General features: G+C 57.8%; 2 protein-coding genes across 2 annotated transcripts in view; one reads left to right on the top strand and one right to left on the bottom strand.

The window, feature by feature from the left end:
- STKLD1 (serine/threonine kinase like domain containing 1) overlaps positions 1-4,084 on the bottom strand; it is a 22,289-nt gene extending 18,205 nt beyond the window's left edge. Inside the window, exons 1-3 of the mRNA XM_061200832.1 lie at positions 3,683-4,084; positions 3,533-3,607; positions 1,753-1,839 (exon numbers count right to left, since the gene is read on the bottom strand). Of these exons, the coding sequence (XP_061056815.1) occupies positions 1,753-1,839; positions 3,533-3,607; positions 3,683-4,084 (564 nt within the window). The remainder of the gene's footprint in view (positions 1-1,752; positions 1,840-3,532; positions 3,608-3,682) is intronic.
- On the top strand, positions 3,965-14,598 carry SURF4 (surfeit 4). The gene is made up of 6 exons (XM_061199654.1): positions 3,965-4,130; positions 11,055-11,241; positions 11,870-11,946; positions 12,584-12,627; positions 13,072-13,258; positions 13,962-14,598. The coding sequence occupies exons 1-6, from the start codon at positions 4,083-4,085 to the stop codon at positions 14,226-14,228; spliced, it is 810 nt and encodes a 269-aa protein (XP_061055637.1). The 5' UTR covers positions 3,965-4,082; the 3' UTR covers positions 14,229-14,598.

Below are 14,598 nucleotides of genomic sequence, written 5' to 3'. Positions count from 1 at the left end.
GTAACTGGGGTGATCGTAGATGAAAATGCAGTTAGTGGGTGATTCCCCAATCCACGTAAAGACCCCAGATGCAGCGGCACCACGCATCCCTTCCTTCTGTTCCAGGGGCTCGTGCTGAAGTCATTTTGGCCAAAAACATACTGAAAGCCTTCAAATTACCACCTCTTTTGACCTAGAAATTCCACCCCTAGGAATTTATCCCAAGAAAATCATGGATCCTCAAAAAAATTAACTATAAGGTTGTTTATCAGAGTTGCTTATACAGAGTGAAAAATCGAGAACAGGCTAAGCCCTTATCGCCCTGAGTGGATGAGTTGGGTCAGTCATGGCACATCAAGCAGGGGGGTCCATACGGCCACCAGCGCCAGGGAAGGAGGAAGATGTGTCAGCAGTACCAACAACATTTGCCATACACTGAGTGGGGAAAAGTGCATTGTCACGTTCAGCACCATTCTTTCTTTCAATATTTACTTATTTATTTATTTGGATCTTAGTTGCGGCACGTGGGATCTTCATTGTCGCGTGCGGGACCTTAGCTGCAGCACGTGGGATCTTCATTGTCGCGTGCGGGACCTTAGTTGCAGCACGTGGGATCTTCATTGTCGCGTGCGGGACCTTAGTTGCAGCACGTGGGATCTTCATTGTCGCGTGCGGGACCTTAGTTGCGGCACGTGGGATCTTCATTGTCGCGTGCGGGACCTTAGTTGCAGCATGTGGGATCTAGTTCCCTGACCAGGGATCAAACCTGGGGCCCCTGCACCGGGAGCGCAGAGTCTTAGCCACTGGGCCACCAGGGAAGTCCCAGCACCATTCTTGTAAAAAACCAAGAATTCTATAAATGCTTACCAAAAAACCCTGAAAGGATATACAACCCCCTTCCTCCATTTTGTTTAGAAAGATTGACTGACTTTTAAAAAAGCTCCTTGGGATTGACATATACACTAATATGTATAAAATGGATAACTAATAACTGCTGTATAAAAAAATAAATAAAATTCAAAAGAAAGAATAAAGCTCCTTGATGGTGAAGGCAGTCATCCATCCTGCCCCATGGGCCCGTGAGGCAACGGGGCAACCCCACAGCCAGCCAGCAATGGAGCAGGAGGCCGGTAGGACTTCCAGCCCTGCTGCCTCGGGGCTGAGCTGCTGCACAGACGGGAGGCCTGGCGGGGGGAAGGGCGCCCGCAGCGGCCACCAGCGAAGCTCTTCCCTAGACCCTCCATTCGTCTGGACTGCCTGGTCTTGGACACGCTAAGGGCTCTCCTCCTGCAGGTGTGCACTCCACCCGGCCATGCCAGCCCTGATGAGGAGGTGAAGGAAGGGCCCAGGGTCAGCGTTCTGTCCTTAAACCTGTGTGACCTTGGGCAAGTCCCTGGCCACCCCCTCCAGCCTCCCTATCCTTGGCTGTAAAGCGGGGTCATCAGTCCCGCTTTGCTGAGGTGGCAGGAGATGAAAGAAGATGATGCTGATGCCGGGCACGATGTCCGCGTAAATGGTGGGTATGGTTGCTGGTGGAGTGAACGTGAGCATTCCTTCTCCATCAAGGTGAGAGAGGTGAGTCGGCGGGGAAGCCCGAGGAGCCTCGTGTCACCCCCCCATCCCCATCTATCCACCCCCCCAGCCCGCTGGATCTTCCTTCGTGACTGCTGGCGGAGAGGAATCCGCTGTCACATCGCCTTTCTCTAACATGGGGATGATCGGTGTGTGTTTGGGGAGCCAGCCCCACTGGGTGCCACAGGCACGGCCTCTTACCTGCTTTATCACGTGCTTTACTTTGGTTTTTGTCTCCTCCACCAGAAGGTTCACCCCCAAGGCCCCAGGATTCAGCCAGTCCAAAATCTACCAGCAAAAGAGAAGCTTTCAGGAAAGCGTACACATCTTTTCACTTTCCAAAGCGTGCCCACCTCCAGTGTCTTTTCCGGTCCTCCTAACTGACTTCCCTCGTGGGCTGGCAAACAAGGAAATGGTCCAGAAGGCTGAGGAGGCCTGTGAAGGCAGAACCCGAGCCCACCTCTTTGAGGTCGACTCTGGAGCTCTGTCCACCACCCCACACCCCTTCTCCAGTCTGTGGTGAGGACCTGCAAGGCATCCAAGAGCCAGCACCTCCCTGGGGCAGAGGGTTTCTTCACTCTCTCTAGCCCCCTAGGATCCCAGCTTCCGGCATCCACCTCCAAACTGGGCATCCAAACAAGAAAGTAACTGGTCCATAATTGGTGCAATCATAGTCACAGCCATGTGTGTGCCTGGCATGTGCCAAGCACTTTACAGCCACCCACGCAGTCGGCGCTGTTGCTATCTCCTTGCTTACACTGGAGGAAACTGAGGCACAGGGAGCAGGGTCCTTGCCTGAGGCTACAACACTAATAACTGAGAGGGCCGGGAGTCAGCTGGAACTCTGGGGTCTGACTCCAGAGCTGGCGCATCGAGCCAGACCTGCAGAGAGATGGCCGCCATACCAGAACTCTGCACAAGGAGGCTGAGGGATACGTGAGGGTGGATGATGGGATTACAGTCATCAGAGGATGGGGGGAAGGGGGCAGGATGCCGAGGAGGGCACATAGGGGGTGGAACCCCGCGTCTAAGGATTCTCAGAGTCCAGAGAAGTTTCAGGATTCTGTAATCCAGCCCCTGTGGCAGCCTGAATCCCGCTCAGGGAATAACAGGGGTGTTGTACCGAGCAGCTTACGCTGGTATAAGAATGCACACTTAAGCATTCTTAAGGGGCAAATTAAACAGTAAAATGCACCCCTGAATTTGGATCAAGTCTTTTTTTTTTCCCCCCTGAAAAAGGAACTACTTTTAAAATTCTCTGGTCACCCAGAAGCTCACCTGCTTTACCACTGGCTGACACCCCATAGTCTCCCACACAAAGGGAATTCTCACAAAGTGAGAAAAATCTAACTGACCAATTATTGTCAAATTAATGAATTTTTTACAGAGACTGACTCTAACAGTTAAAAAAATTGACATCTTATGCATTTAGTTAAACATTCATTTATTTTTATTTTGCAGCTTTCCTTTTGTTTTGTGAATTTTTCACATCCTAAACATTTTCACAAGCCCTGGAAAAGGCCCAAGTTCCCCCAGCTAGGGACTACTGATGGGGTGTTTTAGGAGTCTGGGGGCGTCTGATTATGAATTCTGAACGTTCTAGGGTGTCCTGTCTCTATGGGCCGAAGCACAGGGACCCATGGGTGAAAAGGATGAAGGTGTCCTCCATCCTCCATATTCAGACTGGAGAGGCCTTAATTTCATCCACCATTTTAGAAAGGGGGAAACCCAGGCCCAGAGGGGCAAAGGGCACCCCGGAGGTCACGTCTGGAGGTACCCGAGGTCGCCCTATGAGCTAGAAGCAGACACTGGCCGCAACACGGGCCCCTTGCCTCCCTGGGGTCGGACCTGGCCGCTGGCCCCTCGTGACCGTTAAACCGGTAGGGGGCCGGGGTGGCGGCAGGAGATCCAGGTCCTGGGCTCGCCCCTGACCGTCGGCCCCTCGTCGCCCCCGCCTCCCCACCAGCGGACAACTCGGCACCTGGTACTTTTCCATTGTGTCTTGCGGGGAGACTCCCGGCCTCCCTGTCCCACCACTGGGCGCTGGGGTGCACCGCTAGCCCGAGCCGAGTCGCACCCTGAACTGAGCATGCTCAGTCTGGACCGCGTCCGGTGAGCGCCCATCCCCCACCCTGGGGGCGCCCCTCAGCCCCGGGTGCTGGCCTGATCCGGGGACCCTCCCTGCCCGAACAGGGTCACAGTGCCCGCTTGGGCACCCGCGCGTCTCCAGCAGGCCGGCCCTCAGGGAGGAGCGGGCGGAGCCTCGAGCGGGGGGCGGGGCCTCGAGTACGGTGGGCGGGGCCTGAGCGCGGCGGGCGGCGCGCGGCCCCTTTAAGGCGCGGCCGGGGCGGGCCCCGCGGCGCGGCCCCTTTAAGGCTTGGCCTACGTGGCAGCCGCTGGAGCCGCGGACGAGAAGCGAGGCCGGCCGCCGGCACTTCCTGTGGAGGCCGCAGCGGGCGCGGGCGCGGGCGCCGACGGGCCGAGCGCCGAGGGAGCGAGCGAGCGAGCTAGCCGAGCCTCCCGCCGCCGCCATGGGCCGGAACGACCTGATGGGCACGGCCGAGGACTTCGCAGACCAGGTGCGGCCTACGGGCTCGGCCGGCCCCTCCCGCGGGCCTCCCGCCCGGAGCCCCCTCCCCCGGCCCGCCTCGGCCCCCTCTCCTGGATTTCCCCCGGGACCCCCGCCCGGCCCGCCTGCACCCCCCGGGCCCGGCCCCGAGACCCCGGCCGCCCCCAGAGCCGGCCCCCGGCCCGCAGGGCCGCCCCGAGGCCTGGGCCGTGCCCTCACCCCTCCCGATCTCACCGGAGGGATCGCGCCCCCTCCCCCAACCAGGGCCCTCCCTCCTGGGCTCGCCGCCCGTCCCGGCCGGGGGCACCCCCAAACTCGGCCTCCGGGCCCAGCCTGCCCTGGCGCCGTCCCCCCGCCCGGGCTCTGGGTGTGTTCCCGGGCCCCTGCTTCGGCGCCCAGCTCGGTGGGCCCGTCCTCCCCAGCCCGGCCCGGGCCATCCTAGAAGCCGAGGGGTGTCGGCGGCTGCCTCCCCGGCTCCTGAGAAGGGGCCCGAGGCCCCGGGGTGCGTGGGGCGCGTCCTCTGCATTCTACACTGTTGGGTGGTCCCTGCACGCTTTTCCTTTCACTGGGCACTCTTCGGGGGCGGGCTGGGGAGCTGATCCTGAACGGGGGTTGGTCAGACTGGAGGCCTGGGGTCCTCCCAGAGGAAAGGGGGCGCCCTGGTATGCACCCCACTGCAGAAAGCCACAGTACTCTTTCTTTTCTCTTTCCCAGATGTGTTGGGTTCCTAGGGTCCCTTTGACCCTTCCCTGCGTTTTCCTTCCCTGTTTGGACTCTGCCCTGAGACTGAAATGAATGGGTATCTATCTGTACACAAACCTGGGAGGAGGGGAAGCCTATCTTCCTGTTTTTCCCCTTCCAAGGGTGTACAGGTGGCCTTCCGAGCTACAGGGAAGCCCTTGAAACAGGCCCTTGAGTCACCATTAAAGGTGTTCAAAAACTAGATGGACAGAACCGGATCCTGGAAAAGGGAAAGGACGCAGCTTCCACCCTCTCTTTCGACCAAGCTTGGTCCAAAGAACGTGGTGGTGATTATTCAGTCGTGTACCTTTTACTTCTAAAAGTATCCCATTATGACTACATGGGGACCAGCCCCATCTCTGCAGGAAGATCCACGTCTGGCCCAACTGTCATTCTTTCTTTGGTTCACTTAATGTGTGTGTGGCTTTGCCAGAGTTAAGAGTAGTGAGGTTAAATTTTTTATTTTTATGGGGGTGGTATTAATTCATCATACTCCGAGGCTGGGCGTCTTGGAAGGGTGTGTGTGTGTGTGTGGGTGTGTGTGTGTGTGCGTGCTTTCTGATCAGTTATTGGTGAACAAGATTTCCTGTTGTTTCCCTTGAGGGATGATACCTCTCTTGTGTGGCCTCCCAGTCGGGTTCTCCTATGCGCTACTTTCCTGTGAGCTGATATTTTAAAAACCAGTTTGGGGATAAAACATATCAACTTGAAGAAACAGTTTTTCCTAAGGTCATGATTTTGTGTTTACAGACACAATCCAAAAATTGTATCCCTCTCAAAAACAATTCGTATTGAAAGCTCTCAAAAACCAAGTAGGCTTGCTTAGTTTGTCGGTTTTCATTGCCATAATCTTAGTGACCCAATTTTGTTTCCCCAAGTAGCAACTACCTAAGAAGATGGCTCCTTTTAGCCAAGGGAGTCATGAGAGCCTCGTACACTCACTCTGCAGCCCGGAAAAACCCTGGTTTTGCAAGTGAATTTCATAACCGAATCTAGATAAAATGTCTCCAGTCAAGTTGCTGCCAAGTATCAAATGATAAACCCTCCTACTGCCAAAAAAAAAAAAAAAAAAACCACCAGACTCTTTTTACATAATCCTTTCTTCTTTTTCTCCATGCATTTTGTTTGCCTTTAATGAAAGAAGCAGAATCTTGGAACCAGAAAGGCCCTTGAGGGGCACACAGGGTTGGCCTGCACCAGTTTACTATGGGAAGGGAGGCCAGGCCTGCTGAGGCTCCTGGACTGGCCTGGGGCCACGGCCCTGGGAGAAACCCAGTCTCTGACCTCGAGGCTAGTACCACACACAACGTGCTTCTAAAGCCTGGTGTTCCTCTCCTGGTACAAATGAAGGGAAACGCACAAAGCACTAGCATCGTAAGAGGGCACGCTGCCTAAAAACCGGAGAAGCAGCGTGGACCAAGGCTGTGTCTGTCGGGCAGTGCAGGCTCTTGCTGTCCGTTTTTCAGCACCAGAGCCCACCTTGATGGTGACAGCTGTCAGCAGACCCCTCTGTGGCCCTCTGTGGGTGACTCAGGAGGGCGGGGCTCAGCACGCTGTCACAACCAAAGTTAGGAGCCTCTTTTGGCGGCACGCTTGGTGCGAGAGGAGGATGTGGACAGATAGTGGGGTGCAGAGCCAAAGCAATGGCTTCCTGTGGACAAAATCCGGGGTGGCGCTTTTGTTTTTAACATTTACCCCCATAGTATTAAAACAATAAAGGTGCTGCGAGTCCGGCTTTTAAGATGAAAATGATCTAATTTGAAGGGACTGGGGAAATGTCATCAAAGTCACTCATCATATGATATGACATTTCTAACCTTGTCTTCAGAAAACAAAAGCAAAAATGAAGTGACAGGATTTGGCCAGAAAGTCTGGGCTGCCGTGAACAGGACCTCAAAAGGGCCGTGTGTCCTCTGAGAGTTATGACAATGATCCCGAACCTTCGATGCGCCCACACTGGGCCAGGTCCTCCGTATATACTACTTCTGGCGCCCCCGGATCCCGGAGCTTGGCCATAGCGTTCCCATCTTTAGATGCGGAGAGGGAGGTCTGTGTGGTCTCGCGCAGCACGTGGTGGGTCGATGTGTTGAGTCCACGCGTGGCTCGGCCGTCCTGCGACCTTCCCTTCAGGTCCGCAGAGGCGCGAGCGCAGCGTGAGTGGTCTGGTTACTTCCCGCTGGCAGGCTGTGCCCGAGCTGCCTCTTTGGCATCGAGCTCCTTGCCCTGGGTGGCCAGGGACGGCGTCCCCCTGCTGGAGAAGGTGCTGGGAGTGCTCTCTGCGGGAGCTGGGCATTCGGAAGCCATCTGAGACTGCTGGGAAGGAGCCGGAGACTAACGATCTCGGCAATCCAAAATTACGCACGTGCCCTGCAGCTGGAACTCGCTGCCGGTCTGCAGACTGTAACTTGCAAGCACATTTGCACCGGTAAATAGGAGTATTAGCACTTAATGGGTTCTGCCTGGTGGTTCGTCACCAAGGTGACAGATAAGCTGCGTGAGGCCTTGCTCTCCAGTGTGGCCTTCGGTATTTTTTTTTTAAATAAATTTATTTATTTATTTACTTATTTTCGGCTGCATTGGGTCTTCGTTGCTACGCGCGGGCTTTCTCTAGTTGCGGCGAGCGGGGGCTACTCTTCGTTGTGGTGCGCGGGCTTCTCTTTGCAGTGGCTTCTCTTGTTGCGGAGCACAGGCTCTAGGTGCGCGGGCTTCAGTAGTTGTGGCACACGGGCTCTAGAGCGCAGGCTCAGTAGTTGCGGCGCACGGGCTTGGTTGTTCCGCGGCATGTGGGATCCTCCTGGACCAGGGCTCGAACCTGTGTCTCCTGCATTGGCAGGCGGATTCTTAACCATTGTGCCACCAGGGAGGTCCCTGGCCTTTGGTATTTTTACCTGTCCTCTGGCAGGACAGAGCCAGTCCTGGAAGCTCTCACCCCCAGGAGCTCCCCTTGGCCTCTGGTCAATCGCTGGAGAGCTAGGATGGCCTTGGCAGGACACTGAACCGGGACTACATAGCCCCCAGGTCTCAGGGCTCTGGATTAACAGTGCGTGGATGACCATCAGTGTGGTAGGGTTCTGGTGACAGTGGTGGGTGGCCGCTGAGTGTTTTCCTCTTGTTCTTTTGCTCTGTCACCCCCTCCCCAACAAGGGCTTCCTGCCTTATGCCAAAAAGGAGTGGGGAGAGGGCGGAGAGGAGCCGGCTGACTCACTCCTCCTTGCTCGCCGATCTTAGACAGGAGGTTCAGAAAAGCCACCCTGCCTCTTCTGGGGAACGGGGTGGAGGCGTGCGGGCGGGGGCTGTAGTTGGTGAGGCTTCTCCCGGAAGGTCAGGTGCAGCCTGGAGCTGCCTTCCTATCGGTAGGCGCCTTGTCCCACATGGGTTTTTAGTAAAGAAAGCCAGGCCATCTCTCCAGCTCAGGGCCGGCTGACATCTCTTCCTGGACCTCGAGATGCTGCGTGACCGTACAGAGCAGCGCTCAGGGAGACTTACTGGGGGTTCGGGGGTCTCGGCAGACGCACATGTGTGAGTCACTGAGCTCCGGTACCAGCCCTGACTCAGCCTGACGTACGGGAAGTCACCTGGCCACAGGTTCTAATCTTCTGGGATGTGCAGGCTTGAGCTGGCCCTTGAGAAGGGCAGCCCCGGTCCTTGGTGATCAAGGAAGTCTGACTGCCTCTTTCCTCTGCCTCCAAGTTCTCATGAAACAAGAATTGCAGACTGCTTTCCTCAGGTCCCTTTTGTCCTGAATACTAAGAGAAAGTAGGTTTTCCCGTGCTTTGTGGGACATGATCGCCGTATTCCCAGAGTTATGTCCCAGGTCAGGCGTAGCTACCCCAGTGGAGAGAACAGGTGACCGCCACGGGTGCGCGGGCAGCAGGCAGCTCCCGGCCGTCGGGCCCTTTGTGTGAGCGGGAGGCCGGCGTAGCACACGCACCGGCCAGGTGGCTTCTGGGCGCCTGCTTCGGGGGCTCTTCTACTGTGCCGGGGGCACACTGTCTAAGGCAGCGTGACGTGGGTTCAGGGGCCACACGCTGAGACCAAGATGTGTGTAGGCAATAAGATTGAAATTGGGTCTGGTCTCATGTTCTATCACACCTAGTTTTTTTCTTTCCTGTTCAGTGCAAACAGGTGCTCATTAGCGGGTGGCTTGTTAAGAGAGGCTCCGGATCGGCCTGACGTATAAAATCGTCAGCCCTAAACCTAGGCCACGTATGACTTTGAAAATCAGATTCGTGCTTAGTTCAGAGCACAGATGCCTGAACTTTTGCCGTGTTTTTCCAAAGCAGAGAGACGTCTGTCTCCTTGGCGTGTCTGCGCGCGGAGGGAGGAGTGAATTACGTGTCCGAAGGGAACCTTCTCTCGCCGCTCTTTAATCCTCTTGACCCAGACACTCAAATTAAGACGCGTCTCGGAGGCTTTAAACACTGCCTCCGTCTCGTCTTGTGGGCTGCGGCGCAGTGGGCGCGCTCCCCCGGGGGCGCAGGGCCGCACGGAGGCGAGTCGGGCTCCGCCCGGGGGTCCGAGTCTGCACAGCCGTCCGGTGGGGCTCTGCCGGCCTCGCCGTGGCTTCTCCCCGGTTTCGACACCGAGCCGAGGCCTGTGTCGTCGCCCGGGCTCCTGAGTTGGGCCAGGGCATCAGAGCTGAGGAGGTGCCCTTCGTCTCTCGACGGGCTGGGTGATTACACTGTTGCTGGGCATTTCGAAATCATTCAGGCCACGAGGCAGGAACGGGAGCGCACGTGGCGTCAGCTGTCCCCGCAGCCCCTGATCTGACGTGTTTCTTCTCTGCGTGGACTCCAGCATTCATACAGGAGTATTGGGGACCTCTTTTTTTTTTTTAAACAGGGTCCCTTCCCTTCCCTTTTCTCCTCTGCTCATTAAAGTTGGAAAGAATCTTCGCCACCGTGGACCCAGCTGTCCTCACTTTTTGAAGGACAGTAGAGACCAGCCCCCTCCCCCCAAAGTAACGCGGTCTGTCCACAGTCCGCAGTGTGCTGGCTGGCGGGTATCAGCCAGGATGAGAGCCCTGAGCTCCAGTCTCCGCCCATGCTTCTGTGCCCGCACCTGCGTGCTGGACTGTCTGCGCGTCTGTCTCTCCCTCACTGTGACGCTGGCACCGCTTCCGTGGGGGTCAGGGGCTGAGCAGACGCGACACCTCGGGGCTCCAGCTCCAGGACTGCAAGAGAGAGGACACCTGGCTTGTCACCTCTCTCTCCTCCCCTCCCAGGCCAGCCAGGCCAGGCTGCTGTGGCCCAGATCCCCGGAGGCGGGGAGGCTTCTCTGTGCACACCGAGCCAGAGCTGACGAACAAAAGGTTGGTCTAAGCGGCCCGAGGCTCGTTAACCCTGTTGCACAGCTTTAGCGCTTCCTAGGACTTTTAAGCAGCTCTTCAAAACACCAAAAACCAAGAAACGCTCTTATATACACCTTCGTTTATTCCAACGACAGGTTTAATCGGCCTAAGAGGGGCTGTGACATTCATTCAACTGTCCCTTTGAGGAGTCAGACTCACCGATGCCCTTTAGACTCTGGCTCCTGACATGTCACTCGTGTGGGTGGGTCCCCGATCTTTCTCCCGAGTTCCTGCTGTGTTATCGTGTGTCATAGGCTTTCTTTCCCTTTGTACCTCAGCTTCGAATGCTTGGTAAGAGAAAGTGCGTGTGGTCCACCCGCATGACACTTGTACCTCAGCTTCGCCTTGCCTGTGCGTTTCCTAATCACCCGTCGTAAATGGCGTGGCCCGCAGGGAGCAGGAGGCGGCCGTGTCTGGAGGTGTCTGGGCTGTCACAGTTGGAGCGGGGCTGCTCACGGCAGCTGGTGGGTAAGGAGGCCGGGGAGGCCGCTCACAGCCTTCGGCGCAGGACGCCCCACGACAGAGAACGAGCTGGTGCAGAGGTGGTAGTGCCGCGGCGGAGACTCCCTCGACGGGGTCGCCTCCGAGGGCCGGTTCAGTCTGTCGCTGGGCGAGTCTGCCTTGCCCACGCCGTGTCCTGTGGCAGGTCCACGCGTGACGACTGTAGTTGCCGCACACACGGCAGCTGAGATGACGGAGGAGGTCGGGGTCGGGCCCGTGGCATCGCCTTCGGGCGCCTTCGTCTCCGGGACGGAGGCTCGGGTGGTCCCGCGCCCGGACCCGCCGGGCCGTGCTGGGAGCGGGCGCCGGGCCGCTCACCCTCGGCTTTCCGCGGCCCCGCAGTTCCTGCGCGTCACCAAGCAGTACCTGCCGCACGTGGCGCGCCTCTGCCTGACCAGCACCTTCCTGGAGGACGGCGTCCGCATGTGGCTCCAGTGGGGCGAGCAGCGAGACTACATCGACACCACCTGGAGCTGCGGCTTCCTGCTGGCCTCCTGCTTCGTGCTCCTCAACCTGCTCGGGCAGCTGAGTGAGTGGCGCCCGCGCTCGGGGACCGCGCGTCTGCAGCTCCTCGCGCCGGGGCGGCAGCCGGGCCTGGGAGCTGGGCCCGCCGCGCGCGGCTGGGCGCTCTGTGTGGTCCCGGCTGCGTTGCTTGGAGGCCCCGTGATCAGTGCCCAGAGCAGGAGGTGCTGGCGGTGGGGGCACCTGGGTGGGCCAGCGAGGAGCCGAGGCACCCCAAACCCAGGGTGTCTGGGAAGGATCGACAGGTAAACAGAGAAGGGAGAGCATCAGACGCCAGTGCAGCTGCGTTGGCCTCGGGTCTGCCTTCTGCGCCTGCTGACCGTCTTCCGGCGGCAGCGCTCCCTCTCTTGCACGTTAGGGGGCAAGGACGGGACTTGCGCCTGCCAGCCTGTCCTGAAGCTCCACAGTTGAGCTTCTTTCTGATGGGCAGTGACTCTGTAAGCAAAGGGACCCACTTTCCGGACCAGTGTTTTTGATGAGGAAAGGCCAGTGGACGCGTGTGTGTGGCCCGTGCCTCCCATGAATCCTCCCAGAAGATGCTTTTTGCTTGGGGGGCGGGCGGTTGGGCTGCCGCTGCGCCAGAGCGCCAGGTGAGGTGGCCACGGTCCCCTGACCCTCGCCCTTCTCCTTTCCAGCCGGCTGCATCCTGGTGTTGAGCAGGAACTTCGTGCAGTACGCCTGCTTTGGGCTCTTTGGCATCATCGCGCTGCAGGTAAACGGCACGTGGCTGGGGTCTCACCCTCTCTCTGGTTAGAGCAGAGCTTCTGGCGAAAAGGCATTCGTGAGGACTCAGGCTCACTCCCCTCTCAGCCCTCTGTGTGTCCGCCTGGAACTCCTTTTCTCTTCTGAGAAATTGCTGGATTTTCCTCCATGCAAGCCGTGGAAGCTCAGGAGAGCCGGACAGCCAAGCACCCCGGGAAGGGGCCGAACTCCGGGCGTCCATCTTTTGCCACTTTCCTGAGTTCCCTGTGACAAGGGGACAAGTCACGGGGTCGGCTGCAGCCAGGACGCTGTCTTGTTAGCATCCTAATTCATAAAGGAGAGCACCTAGGTACTCACATGAGGTGTGTCACACACCTACTCCAGACCGCTGTCTCGGAGCCGTCATGTTCTCCAGGACGTCCTGGGCTCCGCTCCGAGGAAGCGGGGGCTTGTTAGATCCGGGGCCACCACTGCACCCTGAGAGACACTGAGCTTGGGGCTGCCGGTGTCCTGAAAGGGTTTTGTGCGTCTTGTATTTAGATTCTCACCTATACTGGAAGAATTGCCTGATGCTGTTAATTCTGTAGAAATACAGATCTGTCTGAAAATGCCGAGACTCAAGTTTCTCTCTTCTCTGTTCTCCTTAGACGATCGCCTACAGCATCTTATGGGACTTGAAGTTTCTGATGAGGTAGGTGCCTTCTGGTTGGTGACTTAGTGCACTTTCCTCATGTTTCTAAACTCAGTAACTGTTGGTTGAAGTAAGTTTCTTTGGGTCCAAACCATGCTTCTTAGAATCTGTAGTGGACGTTGGTGAAGCCTTTTCCTTCCCCACCCAGAGCCCCCAGGACAGAGGTGAGAACGAGGTCGTCCCTCCCGACCCCGTATCTCACGAGGGCGACGAGGGCCCAAGTGAAGCACTGGCTCCCAGGGGCCCAGCTGGTCAGCAGGAGAGCCCAGGCCAGGCCATCCCGAGGGTGGCGCGGATGCATCCATGTCTCCGGTCGTGTGGGGCTTCCCTGTCCGCGGGTGTCACCGGAGGCCCTGCTCCTGCCGGGGTCTCCCGATCTGGGCCGCCGGGCGCTCACGGAGCCTGATGAGCCTGAGCGACTGGCGTGGCCTGTCCGTTCCTCAGGAACCTGGCCCTGGGCGGAGGCTTGTTGCTTCTCCTGGCGGAGTCCCGTTCCGAAGGGAAGAGCATGTTTGCGGGCGTCCCCACCATGCGCGAGAGCTCCCCCAAACAGTACATGCAGCTTGGAGGCCGGGTCTTGCTGGTCTTGATGTTCATGACCCTCCTTCACTTTGACGCCAGCTTCTTCTCGGTAAGTGTTCCTGGCCGGGTCCCTGTCCTTCTAGAAGGGGCGCTGCCCCCTCTTCCCGGCTTGTGCACTAAGCATAGCTGAGGGGCCACTGGGATGGTCCTGTGAAAGGAAACAGAACACTGCCAAGCTCTTGTGCACCAAGAAGCTGCCTTTCCAACCAGTTAAGTCCCGAGTCTCCCTGACCTCGCTGAAGGGTCCGTCCAGGCTGTCGGTGAAGGTTCCTGGCACGGGCTCCTGTTTCTCTTTCCTTCCTCACGCTCCTGCCTTTATCGTGTCCTTTTTGTTGGGGCTGCAGAGTCGAAGGTTTTGTCCCTGTCCCCCAGTAGCTTACAGAGCTGCGGGGCCCTGGCCGGGCGGGGTCCCCAGGAGGGGCTCCTGGTGCTGGGGAGGGGGGAGCGTCTGGTTCTAAGCAGCGCTGGGGACTGCGATGGTGACTGACAGGTCCACCGGGCTCAGACTGGAGCAGGTCCCGGTGAATCCCAGCCTGTTCATCGGAGACCTTTTACCCTTCCCCAGACCTTTCTCAATTCAAAGCGTTGCTTTCTCTGCTGCCCCCATCGCAGGAGACATGATTTTCTTCCCTGCTTGTAATGCCGGCTCTCGGCACGCCCTGAGTCACTCCACCCTGGCCCACAGACTGCAGTGACACGGGCAGCTGGAACCTGCCTGTTTATTTCCATTGCTTACCTTTCAACCTGTGCAGATTCTCCAGAACATCGTGGGCACGGCTCTGATGATTTTGGTGGCCATCGGCTTTAAAACCAAGCTGGCCGCTTTGACTCTCGTCGTGTGGCTGTTTGCCATCAACGTGTATTTCAACGCCTTCTGGACCATTCCCGTCTACAAGCCCATGCATGACTTCCTCAAGTACGACTTCTTCCAGACCATGTCGGTGATCGGAGGCTTGCTCCTGGTGGTGGCCCTGGGCCCCGGGGGCGTGTCCATGGACGAGAAGAAGAAAGAGTGGTAACAGACCCTCCCCGCCTGGCTGGGACCCGTGGCCGTCGAGGACTGGTTCGGGGTGGATTCGACATAACTGCCAGCATTTCTGTATCCTCTTCCCTCCCCTCCCTTGGTAAAGGCACAGATGTTTTGAGAACTTTATTTGCGGACACCTGATAATTGATGGCTAAATCTGCTCTGGCCCCACCACCTGGTATCTGGCCACGCAGAGCTGGCCGGCCCGTGGTCAGCACCTCCCTCCCCAAGGCGGGCCGCGGCTTCTTGGAGTGAACAGCTTGCTTGGCCGTGGCCTCTCAGTCCTGTTTTTTTGGTTTCTTTTTTGGGGTGGGGGACCTTCAGGCTGTACTGTGAGCAGATACATTTGTGTATCATTCAAA

This window comes from Eubalaena glacialis, chromosome 9, assembly GCF_028564815.1.
Source record: "Eubalaena glacialis isolate mEubGla1 chromosome 9, mEubGla1.1.hap2.+ XY, whole genome shotgun sequence".
Classification (NCBI taxonomy): Eukaryota; Metazoa; Chordata; class Mammalia; order Artiodactyla; family Balaenidae; genus Eubalaena; species Eubalaena glacialis.
This window is presented reverse-complemented; position numbering and strand designations above follow the sequence as displayed.